The sequence below is a fragment of the Narcine bancroftii genome, chromosome 9 (genome assembly GCF_036971445.1).
Source record: "Narcine bancroftii isolate sNarBan1 chromosome 9, sNarBan1.hap1, whole genome shotgun sequence".
Classification (NCBI taxonomy): domain Eukaryota; kingdom Metazoa; phylum Chordata; class Chondrichthyes; order Torpediniformes; family Narcinidae; genus Narcine; species Narcine bancroftii.
This window is the reverse complement of record NC_091477.1, coordinates 100,866,889-100,887,932: the sequence shown is the minus strand read 5'-3', so window position 1 is coordinate 100,887,932 and position 21,044 is coordinate 100,866,889. Positions and strand designations below refer to the sequence as shown.

Here is a 21,044-nt window from a genome sequence, read left to right as displayed (position 1 = left end):
ATGAGTAGAACAGAGGGAACATCTCTTATTTGAGGAATGGGACAGTTATCGAATCATACAGCACAGAAAAAGGGCTTTTGACCCATCCATCAATGCTGACCACATACCCATCTATATTAATCCTATTTACCATCAGTGAAATACAATAGTCTGCAGACACTGTGATTGTAATAAAAACACTCCTTCCTAAATCAATTGTCTCCAGTCCTCTTATCATATCCATTTAAAGTATTTTGTCTGTTGGTCTGTACTCCTTCCATTCTTCCCCTTTCCCTTGCCTTTTAATAGATGTCAGTCTTATTTTACTCATAAAAGTCTGCTGCAATAGTGTGAATCTCTCAGTTGTCACCTATTTCAGTTCCCCACCCCATTCCTTTGGTGACATGTATATCCATGGTCTCATGTGCTGCCAGACTGAGACCACCTGTAAATTGGAGGAACAGCACCTCGTTATTCCATCTGGGCACTCTCCAACCAGATGCCATTGGCGTCAACTTCTCCGGATTGCATTAGACATTAGACACCCTCCCCCATCTTTCCCTATGTCTCTTTTCCTCTAGCTCTGATCATCTCCCTTCCCTTTTCACAGAGCCAAAAATAAACACCCTCCTTCATTAATTCTGCCTTTCCTATCTCTGTCCTCTTATCCAATTAACAGCTTTTGACTGCTGGTCTGTACTACCCCCCCCCCCCCCATTCTTCCCTTTTCCTCACCTTTTTAACAAGGATGCCTGTTTTGTTTTTAGCCTATACCTTAAGGAAAGGCTCAGGCCTGAAACTTCAATATATATTTACCTCCTCTGGATACTGTGAGAGTTAACGAATTCCGAGAGCATTTCTGCCTATTTACCAGCAGTTGGCTCATAACTTTCTATGCTTTAGTGATTCAACTGTCAATCTAGGATCTTATCAAATGAAAGTAACTGTATTTGCTTCCTTAATCATCACCTCTGGCGATGCATTCCAAATCCTACTTCCACCCCCTTCGCCGCCACTTCGTAAAACGGTTCTTCCTTGTAACCTGTCTAAATCATTTACACCTTACCTCTTAATGATGTGACCTCTGGCTACCTCTGCTTTGGGGACAAGAGCACTGTGGTCTGCATACCCACGCCCATGTGCCAGGGTACATCACCCAGCCCTTCCACATCTTATGGCAGCAAACTAAAGTTCTGGAAGTACTTGGCCTCAAGCAGTAGAACAGGTTCACCAGCAGAAGCTAGAAAATTTTGTCCCATCAGCCACTCCTCTGTTGCAAATTTAAGTAGAATATGTTGAGAATAGTTTTGAATTTTATTTTTACGGTTGGATCAAAAAATTGGAAATTCAGTGTCATGTTTTAGTAAATGTGTGCTTTTGTTTGATATTAAATTATTGTTTTTCTTTATATTAAGCCAAAATGAGTTTTCTGGTAATTATATTTGGTTAGATTTAATAATTCAATAATAAGTTACCTTTTGAACGATGTAGTGTAGAAATTTTTGTTTTATCACAGTGCCTGTAGTTCATCAAAACTGAATGACACGTTAAAGCAGAACAGTACAAATTCCCAACATGAAAAGAATACTATGAATTATGAAAATACTACAGTGTTCTTCATTTCCTGTTTCCAATACCTCATTGTGGCCATTGTGTTTTCTAAAGGAAAACCATTTCGACAACCTTCTTATGAAAACTGTAAGTTTACTTTATTGATGAAGCTCAGCTGGAGATCCTATTGGAATGATTTAAGTTTTGGTCAGCCAAATTCATTAAGAGGATGTCTCTTTTCTGCCATTCAAGGTTAGAATGTTGTTATAAGCCCAAAACTAAAACCCAGAGGTGAAAAGTTTGGGGACCATAGTACATTAATATTTTCTTCTCACAGGGGGCATCAACTTATCTGTACATTTTGTGGGAAGAGTAAAGCCCTTTCTTAGAAAGAATTAGAATTTTATTATACACTAATTGGTTTTCATTTTCTTTTGATATCTGACAAATACTGCTGAATGTTACTTGTAAGATGCCTGATATTTGGAATTCTGTCATAAGAAGTTATGAACCTCTGAGCTCCCGGTTTCATAAAAGCCGTGCATTTCAAGATTGTTTTATTCAGGGTTTCCCATTTCAGGAGTTATTGTAAGATAATCATCCTCCTGTTTTATTTCATCTTTTTTTATGATTATTGAATGAAAGAAAAGAGCACCCATTCAATTTAATGCCATACCTTGCGTGGATCGATGTTCTAAACAGACCAGAGGTGTAGGTTTAATCGGGTGTTAATTGGGCAATAAAAAAAATGCGTGTCATTAATAATTCTGTTGAAATTTCCAGTGTCCATATCTCATCTCTAAGCAAGTTCTTTTCACTCATTGCCTCCGACTTCATTGATCTGCACCTTAGCATTGAAGGTTGCCAGCTGAAACACCGATGCCCTTTCTTGAAGTAACAAAATAATCGGGCTTGTATACATTAGTAAATCACAAAATTCTGTAGACAGCGTGGCTGAAGTAAGAACACAAAATGCTGGAGGAGCTCGAACAGTCTCCTTTATGCAGTAAGGGCAAAGATACATAACTGGTGTTTTGGGCTTCAGCCTTCATCAGAGTATGAGAAAACGCCGGCAAGCATCCAAACAAAAGAATGAAGGGGTGGGTGGGAAAGGCAGGAGATGATAGGTGGAGAAAGGAGGGAGGGGACAACAGCAATGGTGGGGGGGGGGGGCGGGGATGGCAGGACTGTGTGGGTAAAAGAACTGGAAAGACAGTAAAAGGGAGAAGGGAAAGAAAAGGCAAGCAGGTGTACATTTATGATGAATGCTAGGTTAAAATATTTTTGTATCTACTTTGCTATATAGTCAAGCACAACCTGATGAAACAGCGTTTACATTTAAAATTTAGACATACAGCACAGTAACAGGCCATTTCGGCCATTAACCTACACCCTGATATGTTTTAAACGGTGGGAGGAAACCGGAGTCCCCATGGAAAACCCTCGCAGACACAGGGAGAGACAGCGTGGGATTTGAACCCACGTCCTGTCCCAATTGCTGGTGCTAACCACTACACTAACTGCTGCCCTTAATGTTTCTTCTTTCTGTGTTTCTTGTCTATTGTTTAGCTGTTCAGGTAGAGCTTCACCTCAAATTAATTAGGTAGCTATTTTCATCTATTTCACACTTTTGAGAGCTATGATCTTGCTTCACTTACACAAGGCACGTTGGCATAACTACTTGGGCCCTGACTGTAGAATTCCTTTCTCATGTTTTGCCTGCATTTCTCTTTTCTTTGGAAGAATAATTTCACTCACTTAATTGTTATTTTTTATTTGGTTTCACATTTTGGACATTAAATATTATCTAAACTACATGCATTTTTTTAAAATTAATAGATCCTTTTGTGGTCACAGTGCTGCTTCTTCAGGTTTTCATATTTTTCATAATGCTATATCCAGTTGAAGCGATATATGAAGTTCTTAAGGTAAGGATAAAAAACTGAATTTTGTTTCTGAAGGATTGTGTTATTGGAGAATATAGCATTTTTAAAACCAGCCTAAAAATGTTAGCATGTTATTCCTCCCGTGAAATGATTGTATTTTATCAACAGCTTTTATAAGAATATAGGCCTGGAAACTTGCATATTTTTTGTCACCCCATTTTTTAGCAAGAGAAATGTGCTTATTTCCCAAGAAAGCAATATATCAGTTCTGGTTAATTTACTACATGAAGTTGAATTTCCAGAGTGGAACCAAAAAAAGTTGTAATGGGTTTTCAGGTGCATAAGCCCTGGAATGAAAGGCACGGTGCATCTGAATTTCTATGCCTATGTTTTAGACCTTTGGCAATGTTAGAAAAAAAAAACTTCAAGTAGAGCAGATCTCTGCACTGTATTGCCCCAGGTATCTTTGGGTTCCTGTGGATCACAAAAAGAGGTGGCACAGTTGGCGTAATGCCTTTACAGTGCCAGCAATCGGGACTGGGGTTTGAATCCCGTGCTGTTTGTTTGGAGTTTGTATGTTCTCCCCATGTTTATGTGGGTTTTCCCTGGGGGCTATTGGTTTCCTCGCACGGTTCTAAACAGACCGGAGGTATAGGTTTCATCGGGTGTTAATTGGGCAGCACAAGCTTGTGAGCTGAAATGGCCTGTTACCATGCTGTATGTCAAAAATAAAATTAAAAAATCACATTCTTAGATCTGATAAATAAGAAAATTTTGGTCATCAATATATTTCCAGCTAATAAAGAATAATGAATCCCATTCTGGAGAAAGATGGAGCATCTTCAATAATTTTCGAGCATCAGATTTTCAGTAGTTTTGGAAAAGGATAAAGGGAAAACACATTGGACAGAGGAATAACTAACTGCTTATTTTAAAAAGGGCCTTGGTCATTTGAATTGGAATCATAATTTGAGGCGTAATTCACAAAGGACCATCCAAGCTTGAGGTTAAAAATGCAACTGAGATAAATTTAAACATATGTTACATGACTGTGAAAGAACAAAGGAAAAAAAACTCAGCACACACACTTATGAACAAAAGATGAATGGGCCAATTCAAGGGCAAGGTTGCATGTTTCAGGCTTTTAAGATGCAGATCACATTGAATAGATAATCATGGCAAAGATACAGTGGGAAATTAGTGACATAAGATCAAAATAAGTGAGTTATTTAAAATATTGACAGGAAAAGAAGGAAATGTGTGCATTCCAGATCATGGCCTTGCAAGGGTGGGTGTGGTAACTATAGAGGATCTGTTCTTTATTTTCTAATTTTGCTTACATAATAGGATAGTACCTGGATAAATTTAAATGGTTCATATCTCTTTCCAAAGAACAGGGAGGGGAAGCCAAGCCAGTCAACTGAGTCACTGAGGGGGAAATTTTTAGAGATAATAATTAAGGACAAAATTAACCAGTACTTGGTAGTATTGATAAAAAATTTGAGTGGTGTTCACTCTGAGTCAGTTCTTTGACATAAATTATGACCTGTTTCTCTATTTATTGTATAATTTCAAAGTTTGCAAATGACATGTAAGTCAAGAATGAAGTGAACAGTTTAGTTATGGATGACTATAAGACATGGGAGCGGAATTAGATCATTTGGCCCACTGAGTCTGTCCCACTATTCCATCATGGCTAACTTACTATCCTTTTCAACCCCATTCTCCTGCCTTCTCCTTGATACCCTTTCTGATCAAGAATGAACCTCCCTGTGCCTTAAATATGACAGCCTGCACAGCTGTCCACAGCAGCAAATTCCACAAATGCACCATCCTCTAGGTAAAGAAATTCCTCGTCATCTCTGTTCTAAAGAGGTATCTTTGTATCGAGGCTGTGCCCTCTGGTCCCAGACTCCGCCATCATAGGAAACATCCTATATCCAGGCCTTTGTTTTCAATAGGTTTTAATGAGATCCTCATTAATACAAGATACAGTCTGTATACAGTCAGTATACAGTTGAAAAGATGTGTTTTGATTGGAAGAATGAGAGGCAATTTACACAATTTAAGGGTTGTACAGACTTTTTACATGCAGATTCTCATAAGCATTTATGCACATTTCTTGTTGAAATCCCACCCATTATGAAATTTAATCGACTTTTGTTTTTTTTTAAAAGTTCTTCACCCTAGCATGCATGTTATTTCAGTGCCATATGCACATTTTATTGGATCATCAGTTTATGCACTGTTCCTCTCCAGCATTACTGGTGACCTTAGAGTTTAGTTGTGCATCACAGATACCTTTTCTTCCATTTAACGTATCCATGCTGATTTTTTTTGTCAACCTCATTCCATTTACCTACATTAGGATAGTATGAGTCCAAGACTTGCCTTTTCAAGTGACTGTCTAAATGCCTTTTAAACGTGATTCTACTATCTTCTCTGGCATTCCAGATATCAGTGTCTGATTTGTGTCTGTGTTTGTCTGTTTTTAAATGTGTATATATATATATATATATATATATATATATATATATATTCATCGCCCCTTATATCCCCTTAAATCTGTGGCCTCTTGATTTTGGTACCTCTACCATGTAAAAGATTTTGACTCTCTACCTCTCCATGCTTCTCAAAGTCTTAGGTACTTCAATTTTGTCATGCCTCTGCCTCTTTCACCAGGGAAAACAAGTAGAGCCAATCTAATACCTCATCATAACTAAAGACCTTTGATCCAAGCAACACCCTGATGAATCTATACATTCTGTCCAATGCAATTACATTTTCCTTTGAATATTCAGTATAGCAGGGAGCACATCATGAACTTTTGTTGTGTTGTTTGTAGGAGGAAAAACCCAACACCCAACCCCAACCAACCAACTTTCCCTTGCAACCGTGTCTGCCTGTCCCGCATCGGACTTGTCAGCCACAAACGAGCCTGCAGCTGACGTGGACATTACCCCTCCATAAATCTTCGTCCGCGAAGCCAAGCCAAAGAAAAAAAAGAAGCAGACACTGCTAACATTGGAGATGTAAGAGACTTCAAGATGCTGAAAAAGCATCTGCTGGAGGAACTCAGCATATCAGGGCAGCATCTGTGGAAGCAAAGGATGGCCATTGCTTCAGATTGAGACCTGATGCAAAGTCTCAATTTGAAACATCAGCCATGCCTTTTACTCCACAAATCCTACCTGACCTGCAAGTACTTCCAGCTGATTTTCTTTTCCTGCCAACATTCAAATCAGTGGAGCTGTTTAGATACTGAACACAAGAGCAGGGGTAGGCAATTCAGATTTTAGAACTTTCTCTGCCATTCAATATGGTCATGGCTAATCCATGTTTCCCAACACTAGTGTTTTTTAGGACTAAAAATCTATTTGTTTCAAAAAAATCAGTGATGAGGCCTTCACAGCCACCTTTGGTAGAAATTCCACAGATTTATCACTGAATGAAAACTTTTCTCCTCATCTCAGTCCAAAATTTCTTATCCAAAGACTATGACAGCTTGTTGCAGATCCCAGCAAGCTAGAGGTAACATCATTTCTGTAATGTGCTTGTTGATTTGTGCAGTTTTCTGTATTTCAAAGAGCTCTCTTCTAAACTCCAGTGAAAACACACTTAGTCAATTCAACATAAATGGGAGCAGGAATAGGCCATCTGAACCAATTAGGCTGTTCTGCCACTCAATATGATTTATGACTGAATTGGCTAACTGCCTTTTCCCTGTTAACATTCCCCCTACTATGCAAATATCTGTGTCTTAAATATATTTAATGAGGCAGCTTCTACTGCTTGCTTGGGTAAAAATTCTGCAGATTCACCACTCATCTCCTTCCTAAATCTATTCGCCCAAATCTTGAGGTTATGACCCCTAGTTCTAGTCTCTGATACCAGAGGAAATTACTTTCCAGTGTCTATCTTATTTAACTCTTTGTTAATTTTGTATATTTCTGTAAGATCCCTTCTCATTCTTTGAATTCCAGTGAGTATAGTCCCAGGTGACTCAATCTCTCCTCATAGTCTATCCCCTCTTCTCTGGAGTGAACCTGATGAATGTCCTCTGTATCGCCTCCAAAGCCAGTACATCTTTTTTCAAGGAAGTAGATCAGAACTATACAATATTCCAGGTGAGGCCTCACCAGTACCCTGGTGAATTGCAGAACTTCCCTACTTTTAAATTCAATTCTTCTGGCAATAAAAGCCAATATTTTATTTGCCTTATTGATAACCTGTTATACCTGCAAACCAATTTTTAGCAATTTATGCATGAGGACTCCCATATCCTTCTGCACATACATCAGGATGCTCTTTATTGACTTTATCTTTATCAACAATGCTATCTACAAATTTACTGACGATACCACGGTAGTAAGTTGTATAAAAGGAAGCAACGAGTCAGCATACAGAAGGAAGTTGAAAACTTTGCTGAATGGTGAACGAACAATAATTTCTCACTCAGTGTTACCAAAGAACGGAGTATTGATTTGGACTTTACAAAAGGAAAACCAGAGATGTACATGATCATTGGGGGATCCGAGGTGGAGAGGGTGAGCTAATTTAAATTGCTGGGAGTCACCATCTCAGGGGACCTTTCCAGGACCCAACACATGAATGTCTTCAAAAAGGCACATCAGCGCCTCTACTTCCTTTGGAGTTAGCGGAGGTTTGGTATGATGTCGAAAACTCTGGCAAACCTCTACAAATGTATAGTGGCAAGTGTACTGACCAGTTGGATCACAGCCTGGTGTGAGGGCACCAATACCTCTGAGCAGAAAGTCCTGCAAAAGGTAGTGGGCACAGCCCCTTACATCACAGGCAAAACTCTCTCCACAATTGAGAAAATCTGCGGGGAATGCTGCCACTGGAGAGCAGCAGCAATCATCAAAGATCCACACCACCTAGGACATGCTTTGTTCTCGCTGCTGCCATTAGGAAAGAGGTATAGGTGCTTCAAGACTTGTACCATCAGATTCAGGAACAGTTGCTGCCCCTCCACCTTCAAACAACTAAATCAATCAGACTCATTTAAGGATTCTTACTTTGGACATTATTTATTATTGAATATTTATTTTCTGTATTGAACAGCATGTGTGTACTCTTGACAATAAATTTGAACTAGCACAGAAAAATGCTGTAATCTTTAATCATTGAAATAACAATCCAATTTTCTATTCATACTGAAGTGGATACCTCACGTTGTATTTCATCTGCCATACCCTTGCCCACTCACTCACTTAACCAACCTATATCTCTCTGCAGATTCTCTACATCATTTGCACAATTTGATTTTCCATTCAATTTAATGTCATCAGCCAACTTAGACATGCTGTAATCTGTTCCCTTTTCTAAATTTTAATTGTATTTCACTTTGCACTGTGCCAATTATATCCTCAAACAGCTCCAGTAAATTTGTCAAACAGGGCCTGTCTTTCCTGAATCTATTATAAATGATCTTAGCATCTATAAATTCTAATTAATAAACAATAGTACTTGGATGGAAAGTAAAACTAACTTTAATCAAATCATTGTGTTTCAGCTGGTTTGTGTTCCTTATAAATGGCGAATTACAATGCTCGTTATAATAATAATAAATGCAGTTACATCATTCGTAACTGAGGTAAGTAAACATTATATATTAAATTGTTATATTATCACATTTTAAATAGAAATGTAATGAATTTATCTAATTTCCTTTTTCAGTTAGTTTAAATAATCCATTTAAAACTGAGATACTTATGGTCACTTTATATAATCCATTTCATTTTGGGTGATTTTTGGTGCTTTAATGCTAGAAGATTCAAGATTATTTTATTGACATGTGATATCAAATTTTCTGTTTTATTACATCAAATTTCCTTTCATCTATCATAAAGCAGATTCGCTATCAGCAGAAATTTCCCAGCCCCCTTGCAGTCAGAGAAAGAGAAGCAAAAAAGTCCCCACAGAATCACTGAGTGTCCAGCTCTACCGCAGACATACAGCCTTTAGTCCAAACTATCGGCAACCTCTGATTCAAACCAGACATGATCATTAAGCCTCTAGCACCCTTTCGTGTCCCAGTTCCGATATCTGGTACCATTTTAACCAGTCTCCAGCAGTTCACAGTGTGGTGAGTGTCCTTTGACCGCAGTCACCAGCAGCCCACAATAACTGGATTCCTTGCTTTAAGCTTCCAACAGCCCACTGCCTTTGGGTTCTTCAGCCTTGGTGCCCCTCGCTGGTTGTCTCCTCTGTTTCTCCTTCTCAAACAGGGGGTAATCTCTCTGTTTTCTGGTGCCCTGAGTCTGCAACCCCTCCTAGCCTCTGCCAAACACAGACGCCACCATCTTGGGCCCAGACCCCGTAGTTGCAGAATTTTAAAATAAACCACCGTTGGCTCCTTCAACAGGCTTTTTAAAGCTTGTACAACAGATAGCAGTTAGACCCCACAGGAAATGATGGGTCTGCGCCAGTGGCAGTGCTGCTATTTCAGCAGCTCCGGCAGCCCAACCATTTTGCTGTTGCATAATACAAGAATTCTGAAACGTTCAAAATTATTATGTTGTATTTAAGATTTTAACTAAAGTTTTGGCGAATAGATTAGTGCAATATTTACCAAATTTGATTCAAGTTGATCAAACAGGTTTTATAAAAGGGAGATTCAGTGGATAATGTTATTAAATTGATTAGTATAATTAATGTTTCTAGGGAAAAAAATCATTTACCACTGGTTTTGTCACTGGATGCAGAAAAGGCTTTTGATAGGGTAGAATGGTGATTTTTATTTAAGGTATTGGAAAAATTTTGGTTTGGAGGAATGTTTGTTAATTGGATTTAGGATATATATATATAAACAACCTAAGGCGCGAGTAATAACTAATGGAGTTTTATCAGATTCTTTTAAATTAGAACGATTTACTAGACAGGAATGCCCTCTTTCTCCGACATTATTTGCATTGGTGATTGAACCTTTAGTGCAAGCAATAATGCAAGAATAAAGGGAATTGTATCAGATTCAAAGGAATATAAAATTAGTTTATTGTATTTAACCTTCCTTTCTGTGGAAAATCAGTTTAGTGACTAACAATGACTGACCCCAATCTACACAGCCAATAAATATCATAAAGAATATGACTATTAACTACATTGAAGCTCTCACATCCTCCAAATTTCACAGAAATAATTTTAAGGTTTTTTTGTTAACAGTAGGTGAACATGTCGCTAATTTATTTTTATTTGAGCAACTTTCTAAGCAAAGTCCGATCCCCCTGCTCCAATTGACCAGGCCCTTTCCATATTCACTGTGACACAGAAAAAATGATAAATACTTTGAGCTATACCCTTCATCTAAGGCAGCCATTCTCAACTTTTTTAGCTTACCTCTGCTCAACATTTATAGGCCCCCTTCCCTCTGAAGCAGACAAGTTTATTAGTTTCTTCTATATTCTCTCCTACTGACTATTTAAGAACATTATTTTTTAAATGTTATGATTTCATTGCTGTGGCCCTCGTAGAAAATGGCAGATTTAAGGTATAGCATGCCTCTAGGATCATATATAAATAGTTACAATCTAGAGTACAGCAATGATATTTCATATTAACCACTACAGCACAAAATAACCTGAACCTGCTTTTTACTCTTGAAAACATAACATATATAAACCCTGCATAGCCTGTCCATTGTGGGAATACTATGTCGACTAGTTTAGAACCATGGAAGCTTACAGAACAGAAAACAGGCCATTTGGTCCTTCTAGTCTGTGCCAAGCTATTATTCTGCTGCATCCCACTGACCTGCAGCCATACGATACCCCTCCCATCCATGTACCTGTCTAAATTTTTCTTAAATGTTAAAATTAAACCCACATTCACCACTTCAGCTGGTTCCATACTCCCAGCTCTCTTTGTGTGGAAAAAGTTCCCCCAAAACTTCTGATTTGTTTCTCCCCTAACCTCAGTGGAAAAAGCCTACTTGCATTTACTCTGCCTCTACCCATCATAATATTGTACATCTATATATAGTCCTAAGCTGTTTAACTTTTCCTGTAACTCAGTGTTCCTCAAGTCAGAGCAACATCCTCGAAAAGCTTCTCTGCACTTCCAATTTTATTGATATCTTTCCTGTAGTGAGATGACCAAAAGTTCACACAGTGCTCCAAATTTGGCTTCACCAATGTCTTATACAGCGTAACCATTACATCTCAACTCCTATACTCAATACTTTGATTTATGAAAGCAGTGTGCCTAAAGCTCTCTATCTACTATCTACTTATGACACCGCTTTCAGTGAATTGTGTATCTGTATTCTTAGATCCCTTCAATGTACTGCACTCCTCAGTGCCCTACTCTTTACCGTGAATGTCCTACCATGGTTTATCCTTCAAAAATGAAACACCTCACTCTTGTCTGCATTAAATTCCATCTGCAACATGCATCCCATTTTTCCAGCTGGCCCCGATACGTCAGCAAGCTTTGAAGCCTTCCTCACTGTCCACAACACCTCTAATCTTTTTGTCATGTGCAAACTTGCTGATCCAATTTACAACATTATCATCCAGATCATTGATATAGATGACAAACAACAATGGACTCAGCACTGATCTCAGAGGCATACCACTAATCACAGGCCTCCAGTCAAGAAGGCAATCATCCACTACCACCCTAGATTCTCCCATAAAGCCAAGGTTGAAACCTTGTCAAGGGCCTTACTAAAGTCTATATAGACAACATCTACAACCTTTATTTCATCAACTTTCCTGGTAACCTCCTCAAAAATTCTAAGATTGGTTAAACATGACCTACTGCACAAAAAGCCATGTTAACTATGCCTAAACAGTTCCTGACTAACTGAATACTTGTATATCCAATCTCTTAGAATACCTTCCCAATAACTTACCTACTAGTGATGTCAGGTTCACCAGCCTATAGATGCCACATGACCTGTACGACCAGGTTCAGGAACAATTTCTATCCCACCACTCTTTTTTTTCTTTGGCTTGGCTTCGCGGACGAAGATTTATGGAGGGGGTAAAAAGTCCACGTCAGCTGCAGGCTCGTTTGTGGCTAAACAACAAAATCATAGTCTTAGTTTGCACATAATTATTATTGAATATTTAATTTCTGTTATTTCTTTATTTACATTTCCCTTCTATATATCTATCTTTTGATGAGTACAATTTGTTTTAAATGAATGATAAGTGGAAAATCTGCCTGGCCCGCAGGAAAATGAATCTCAGGTTTGAATACTTGACAATAAATCTGAACTTTGACTTTGACTCTCATTTCCTGGGTTATTTTTGGAGGCTTTTTTTTTAAAACAACAGAACAATATGAGCTACCCTCCAATCCTCTGGCACCTCACCTGTGGCTAAGGATGTTTTAAATACATCTGCCAGGGCCCCAGCAATTTCTACACTAGCCTCCCTCAAGGTCCAGGAGAATTTTGTGTCCGGCACTGGCGATTTATTCATCTTTATTCATTTTAAGATAGCAAGCATCTCCTTCTCTTTAATCTATATAGGATCCATGACCCAACTGCTTGTTTGTCTCACTTCCCTAGACTCTGCCAGATTCCGGAGTAAATACAAATGTAAAAACCTCACTTAAGATCTTCCCCAACTCTTTTTCATAGCCAACCACTGATCTTAAAGGGGTCCAAGTTTGTCCTTTACTATCTTTATGGTCTACCAAAGAAGACCTTAGGATTTTTCTTCACCGTGTCTCCCATAGCAAACTCATGTCTTTCAGCCCTCCTGATTTCCCTTTTAAGCTTTTTCCTGCATTTCTTATACTCAAGTATCTCATTTGCTGCTTGTTGCTTATAGTTGCTGTACATGTCTCTTCTTATTCAGAAACCCAATATCCCTCAAAAACAAAAATATCATATGCCTGTTAACTTTGCCTTTAATCCCTATAGGAACATATAAAATCTGTACTATCATAATGTTACCTTTGAAGGCCGTTCACTTACCTAGCATATCCTTACCAGAAAACTTCCAGTCCCACTCCATGCTTTCTAGATCCTTTCTCATTTCCTCAAATTTGGCCTTTCTCCAATTTAGAATATGAACCCAAGGGCCAGATTATTTTGAAACTAATGGGATTATGATCACTGGACCCAGTGTTCCCCTACACATACTTCTGTCACCTGTCCTGTCTCGATCCCTAATAGGTCAACCAGTATTGAGCATTCTCTAGTTGGTACTTCAAAATAGTAATGTAGAAAACTTTTCTGAACACATTTGACAAACTCTAAGCCATTTAGCCCTTTTACAATATGGGAGTCCCAGTCAATATGTGGAAAGTTAAAATCACCTACTATCACAACTTTGTTTCCTGCAGCTGTCTGCTATCTGTCTGCAGATTTGTGCCTCCAATTCTCGCTGACTATTGGGTGATCCATAATGCCATCCTGTGTGATATTTTCCATGATGAGCAATGCTACTCCTCTCCCTTTCTTCCCTCCCACTCTATCTCATCTGAAACAACAGAATCATGTTTTTTGTCCTCCACTCCACAATCTGCTCTTGCTCTCATTCCCCTGAAAATCCTGTTTAACTCCCGCACCACCCCCCTCCCCCCACCTTGCTGGAGAAGCCTAAGCAAACCTTCCTGCAAGGATATTAGTCCCCCTCCAGTTCAGATGCAATCTGCCCTGCCTTCCCTGGAAGAGAACCCAATGATCCAGAAATCTGAAATCTTCCTTCCTGCACCATCACTTTAAACATGTGTTAAGCTGCATTATCCTTCTATTTCTAACCTCATTGGCTCATGGCACAAATAGCATTCTTGAGATCATAGGATTGGAGGTCCTGTCTTTCAACTTCACATCTAACTCTTTGCAGGACTTCATCACCCTTTCTACCCACATCATAAGTCCCTACATGGACCATGACATATAGTTGCTCACCCTCCCTATTGAGAATGCCATAAAATTGATCTGAGATATCCCAAACCCTGGCACCAGGGAGGCAATATACCATCTGGGATTCTCGATCTCTTCCACAGAACCTCTTAACTGATCCCCTCACTACTGAATTCCCTATTACTACAACTTGCCTCTTCTCCCCCCTCCCTTTCTTAGCTACAGGCTGTAACAAAGACCTGACCACTGTGACTTGTCTCTGGTAGGTCACCTTTCAAGAGTATTGAAAACGGTATACATATTGAGGGGAACACCAAGAAGCAAACCCTGCATTTGACTGCTTGTTCTCTTTTCCTCTCCTGACCTCCACTACCACCTTCCTCCTGTCTTTCGGTATGATCATGTCCCTGTAACTCTTGCCTATCACCCCCTCAGCCGTCTGAATGATCCCGAGTTCATCCAAATCCAGCTCTAATTCCCTAATATTATTTGTAATGAGCTGCAGTTTGATGTACTTCTCGCAGATGAAGTCGTCAGGGATACTGTTGGCTTTTATAGAATAGAAACAGGCCCTTGGGCCCAACTTGTCAGCGCCAACTAGGATGTTTACTTAAGATAGTCCCATTTGCCAGCATTTCACTTGTCTTCAAAACTTTTCCTATCTGTGAATCCGTCTTTTGAACTTGTGATGATACCTGCATCGACTTCCTATGGCAGCTTCTTCAATCTACCTACCATCCTGAAATTTATGTCTTCTCAATTTTGATTTGCTACCCTGGAAATGTATTATAATTATCTGTGTCCCTCATGGTTTTTTATCTTTCTATAAAGTCACCCCTACATTCCAAGGGGAAAAGTCTTTTGCCTTTACATCCTCCTTGCAACTCAGGCCCTTCACACCTTTCAATATGCTTGTGAATCTTTTCTGCTTCTTTTCTAGTTTAATAATGTCCTTCCTATGATCAGGAAAATAAAATTACATACAATACTCCAAACGTGATCTCATCAATGCCTTGTATAGTTGTAACATGACGTCTTGACTGCTGTATTCATTGCCCCTACCTCTGAAAGCAGGTGGCTAAATTACTTTGTCATCACCTTGTCTGTGTCACCACCATTGGGGAACTATGTACCACTACCCATATGTTGCTTTGTTCCACTATTCTCCCCAGGACCTTACCATTTACTGTGTAAAGTTTTGCTCTAGTTTGACTTACCAAATGCCTCATCTCACACTTATCCCAGTTACATTCCATCTGCCATTCTTTGGTCCATTTCACCAGTTGATCCAGATCCTTTTGTAAACTTGCACAACCTCCCTCACTATCAACTTTATAATCAATTTTGGTGTCATCCACAAACTTACCAACCATGTTAACTGCATCACCATCTAAATTGTTAATATAGGTGACAACAGTGGACTCAGCACAGATCCCTGCAACACACAACTGGCTACAGGCTTCCAAACAGAAAAAAACAGCCCTCTACTACCACCCTCTGACTCCTTCCACCACACCAATTTTGAATCCAATTGGCAAAGTCATCCTGAATCCCCATTTGATTGAACCTTTGAGGCAACCTACCACATGGGACCTTGTCAAATGACTTGATAACGTCCTTGTAATGTACACTGCCCTACCCCGGTCAATCTTTTTTGTAACTTTCTCAAAACAAAACTCCATCCTATTTTTGAGATCTAATTTCCCTTTGTACAAAGCCATGCTGACTTTCCATAGTCAGTTCTTGTCTATCTAGAGTGGTAAATCAGAATTCCATCTAGCTACTTACTAAGGAGATTACAGGGACACTGGCCTTGCAGCACTTCTTAAAGGTACAACTTTAGTTCCCCTCCAGCCTTTTGATGCATCTCTATGGCTAATGATAATCCAAATATCTCTCCAAAGGCTCCAGCCACTTATCTTCCTACAATAGAAATCAGGTGCTGGGGACCTTAATATGCTTGAATACTGCTGGCAATACCTCTGTAATTTAGATATGGTCCATTGCATGGCAACTCGTTTGACACAATTCCATGGCTTTCATGATGTCCATTTCATGTGTGGACATTGATCCTTAAGGGGACATATTTTCTCCCTTTTGATAATATAGAATCTCGTAGGGTTTTCATTGACCTTGTTCCATCATATCTTTTGTCTTCCTGATATCCTTCTTCCCTGCAACTGTAACAAGCTTTTTCTTCTGATCATGTCTTCAATTTGAAACAGTAATTCACCAACAGCTAGACTTAAACAATGCTTTCAATTATAATGCAGAATTTTACTCCCAAGAAATACTGCAGTCATTTCCCAGATATTTCATTCTTGTGTAACAAACTAATTTTTAAAATCATTGATCATACACAAGTTAATCCATTTATGCTAAATTCTCTTTTTTTTCTGTAACATTTCAGGTTATCCTACTTGATCTAACCTCATGGAAGCTTCTGTTCAAGAGAAAAGAACTGGGAATTTATCATTTTACAGCCAAAAATCAACAGGTTGGATTTGTGATTTTTATTTTGGTTTGACTTAATTCACTAAATATCTTCAAAATGTTTTAGCACAAGCAGAAGATTCCCCCACTCTGCAGTGGTGGTAGATGTGCCACCAAAAGAAGAATTGGTCTGTTTAATTATATTTAAAAGATATCATGCTAAACGAAGGAATTGATCAAGCATTTTCTTTTTTTCAGATAGACTGCACATTTGTTTTGTGATCATTTCAGTTTGTGCATTGTTTAATAAGTATATATTTATAGTGTATGATAGGCTTACACAGAAATTCCATGTACCTGCGCTTAATATGCTAAATGCTTTGTAGTTGTTCCACTCAATGGGCATTTTTGGGGTGGCGCAGTTGTATTAGTGGTGACGCAACACCTTTACAGTGCCAGCTATTGGGATCAGGGTTGTCAAATCCCATGCTGTCTGTAAGGAGTTTGTATGCTCTCCCCTTATCTATTCGGGTTTACCCTGGGGGCTCTGGTTTCCTTCGACCATTCAAGTCATTTGGTCATTTGGGTGTAAATTGGGTGGCATAGACACATTACTGTGCTATATGTCTAAATTTAAAATTTTTAAATTTATTTTTTTCAATTTTTCCCTGGAAATGAAAATTGTGGAAAAAATATGTAACTTTGTTTGATAAAGCAGTACATTTTCCTATTCAAATAGAAGTGGCTTTTATCTTACAAGCTATTTGTATTTGAAGCAATACCGCGCTCCAGGAGATACTGCCGCAGCTCAGCGCTCATAAACGAGGATCCCCGGTCACTGTGGATGTAACTGGGGTTCCTGAAGATGCTGTGCAAGGCCTCTATGACTGAGGAGCCGGTCATGTCTGAGCAGGGCACAGCAACGGGAAGCGAGAGTACTTGTCGATCACCGTAAGAATGTAGGTGTTACGGTTGGTCGACGGTAGGGGCCCCTTGAAGTCCACGCTTAGACGTTCAAATGGCTTTGATGACGTGGGTATTCTCCGGGCGGAAGAAGTGGGGCTTGCACTCCGCGCACACTGGGGAGGCTTGGGTCATGGAGCGAATCTCCTCGACCGTGTAGGGCAGGTTGCGGGCCTTAACAAGTGCGCGAACCAAGTGACCCCCGGATGACAGAGCTCCTCATGGAGTCTCTGCAGCCAGTCCAGTTGTATGTTGGTGCAAGTCCCCCCCGGAGAGCGTGTCTGGCGGGTCGTTGAGCTTACCAGGCTGGTACAGTATGTCGTAATTGAAGGTGGAGAGTTCAATATTGTGTATTGTGTTTGTCTGTTTATGATGAAGGTTCAATGTTTCCATTATTTAACTTCTCACCCATGCAACTGAATCAAATTGCACTCTGTTTAATTAAACATACAAGGATTTTTGCTATTGTTTATCCTCTTCACACAAGTGGATTGAAGGACTACTACTCAATGGCAAAGCAACATGAAGCTTTATAGTATCTGGCCTCATTCTTCAGACAAATAAGGTGTAAAAGAAATATTATCTGTGGCCTAGTCTTTCACACCAGAATCACTTTCTGTATACTGGAATGGCTAATGTACAATTTCACTGAAATTATCATCAGTAATGTTGCCATTATAAAGTAGAATAATTTATTCCCATGGCTAAGCTTTCTCGCATTCAGATGCTCCATGAAATTTTCCTTAAAATAATTATCTTGATAATAAGGCTGATGTGCTTGAGATTCACTTGGACTTCATGACAGATAGGATCATAACTCAGTTATTCTGGAGACAGACTGAAGGGCACCAGTTGAAAATGTACCCCGTTAAATTAAGTGCTCTTGCTAACTGAATTACTTCCCACCGCTGCATAGTTAGCCTTTTCATGACACATTCTCTTCATCTTCTGTGCAGAAGGGAAATGAAAAACAAGTTCATATTTGCTGTCATAAAGTGACTTATTTAAATAAACATCCTAATTTTAACCTATTCTTTTTTGAAGGGTGTCCTCCATCAAAAAAACAAGGGCTGTTTATCATCTATCTTCAGGTCTGGTAAAAGAAAATCAAAGGCCAAATATATAAACCTAGCCCAGGAGTTGTCAGTGGACCCTGATTGGCCTCCAAAGCCCAGGACAATCACGGAAGCAAATAAACTGCCCAATGAAAATGGTCCATGCCAAATCGTTACAATAATGTAGCAGAAAATATTTTAAGTTAGCAGTGTAACATCTCAGCACCATGGAGTGATGTCGTTAAAAAAGGTAAAGGAACATGAATTTGAAACTTGCTCCTTTATATAAATAGAATTGACAGGTTTGGGCCCACAAGAAATTCTGTTCCCTCTCACTCATTTGGTCCTCTTTCTAGGTTGACTATAAAATGTGGTTTGTAACCTCTGCTTTCTTTTTAAACTGAATTTTCCAAGTCCACCAACAAGATCATTTATTTCTATTTCCTTAATATCACAATTAATCTCCTGCTGTAATTCCCATCAAGCCATTAATATTTTTAAAATCAGCTGTTCTGATGATCATCTGTCCAATCATCCATCATTCACTGAGCATGAACTTAAAATTCTGCCTATTTGAATGCTAAATCATGCTGTCCTTAATGTCAAAAAATTGACTATTGTTCCAGTCAGTTGTGTTTAAAATACACGTTTTCCTGGCAATCCATCAAATTGCTCCTATTCTTTGAATGTCTTCTTGCCCTTTTAACAATTAATGATGACTGATGTTAGGTCTGCTTTGTTCATGAATGAGTGAGACAAACACCAGACTGAGTCGAAATCAGGGTTCTTTGTTCTTTATTACCGGATTGTAACACTTGCAACTAACAATGTTAGTCGGAGAATGCATTCTGCCGTTATCAGCAAAATGGTGATTTTTTATACCCTTGGATACGTGCTTAGAACATCATCATATCATTACTTGTCCAATGACTAAAACTGTTGCTATCCTTTCCCTGCTAGCTTCCTGCCTCTCAATCCATCAATGTCTCTCTTATCTTGTAAGTACAAGGATGCATTCACATCTTGTTACAGCCCTGCACAGGGTAACTCCTTACACATTCCCATCTCATGATGTTTTACCTTACACTGAGCCCAAAAATGCCTGCACACTATGTTCTGGAAGTTCTTGTGCTACCTTTAAAATGCTCTTAACACCTAACTTTGATTAGGTTTTGTTTATCTGATGTCCCCTATTATGATGAGTCAACATCAAATCATGTTTGATGTTGCTGTGAAGTATCCATGCTAAAGAAATTTTGTAAATTGCTTATATAAATTTGTTTTTGGTAGCAGAGATCCAACTGCAAGAGGTGCAAGTTTTCAGAAGTTAACTAGTTGGAATAATTTAAAAATTGTTGTACTACAATGCTATCAGTAAATAAAAGCTGAAAGTAATTAAACAGTAAATACTGATTAAGAAAACCCCATGTTGCTTAAAGTCTTTGACAGATGTATGTAATTTTTGGATATTTTATTTTTCCATCAATAAATCTGTTAACTAATTTAAAATATAAGTTTCAAGACTTAATGACCAACAATTATTTCTAGCAAATAGAATAATTTAAGTACTGTTAGAACAGAAAAAGTATGAAATATTGTGAACATAAAACTGGATACCATTACATCAACTTTTTGGAAATACTGTTTAAAATTCAAATATTTTCCCTCTATTGTGTTCTTAAAAAGCTTGCAATAAAAATGGTAGAAGTTTTGTGTTTATGCATATCTGTTGAATTACACTTGGGATTGATTGAGAAATTGCTTGTTCACTATTTTTGAATTGTATAAAATTATATTTTTGATAAACAAAGTACAGGTATATTGAATATGAATACAGTGTGAAATGTAGTTAATTATTATGGGTACTTTGTTTACTTGGAGGGCAATGGTAGCAAATTCAATAATATATTCATTTACAGAAGAAAATGAAAAATAATCAATGATTTTAGCTATTTAAGCAAATTTGACCCTCAGAATTTTTTTGAATGCCACCATGGGTATCCCAGCTAAAAATTGTAAATTGCAAATAATATCCAAAGTATTGTCAAAACCTATGGTATACCCTTTCAATTATTTTACATCTATACATACTCATGAAAATTTCTATCTAATTTATACTATTTATTTTGATTTACTTGAAAATGTCATTGATATACAAAACATTTGGTGCAGTTGTCTTTGAGAATGCAGATACACAAGTTATTTAATTAACTAATTTGCTTAAAGAAAGCTCTTAAGAATTCTATTAAAATGGTTTCTGGCTTACAAGTCTGCTGTGTAGATTTTATTACAAAAGAATAAACATTTTTTAAAATCAATCCAAAACTTTCTACA

At 38.4% G+C, this 21,044-nt stretch overlaps 1 protein-coding gene across 4 annotated transcripts in view; it reads left to right on the top strand.

Moving 5' to 3' along the window:
* Positions 1-19,897, top strand: part of atp13a3 (ATPase 13A3) — a 107,015-nt gene extending 87,118 nt beyond the window's left edge. For 3 of the 4 annotated variants that reach the window (XM_069897028.1, XM_069897029.1, XM_069897027.1), the window contains 5 exons: positions 1,496-1,677; positions 3,370-3,458; positions 8,953-9,033; positions 16,670-16,756; positions 18,700-19,897. In XM_069897028.1, coding sequence (XP_069753129.1) covers positions 1,496-1,677; positions 3,370-3,458; positions 8,953-9,033; positions 16,670-16,756; positions 18,700-18,897 — 637 coding nt within the window. In that variant the 3' untranslated portion in view covers positions 18,898-19,897. Of the gene's footprint in view, positions 1-1,495; positions 1,678-3,369; positions 3,459-8,952; positions 9,034-16,669; positions 16,757-18,699 lie in introns of those variants that run through there. The other variant, XM_069897030.1, reaches the window with a different exon arrangement.
* The last annotated feature ends 1,147 nt before the right edge of the window (positions 19,898-21,044 follow it).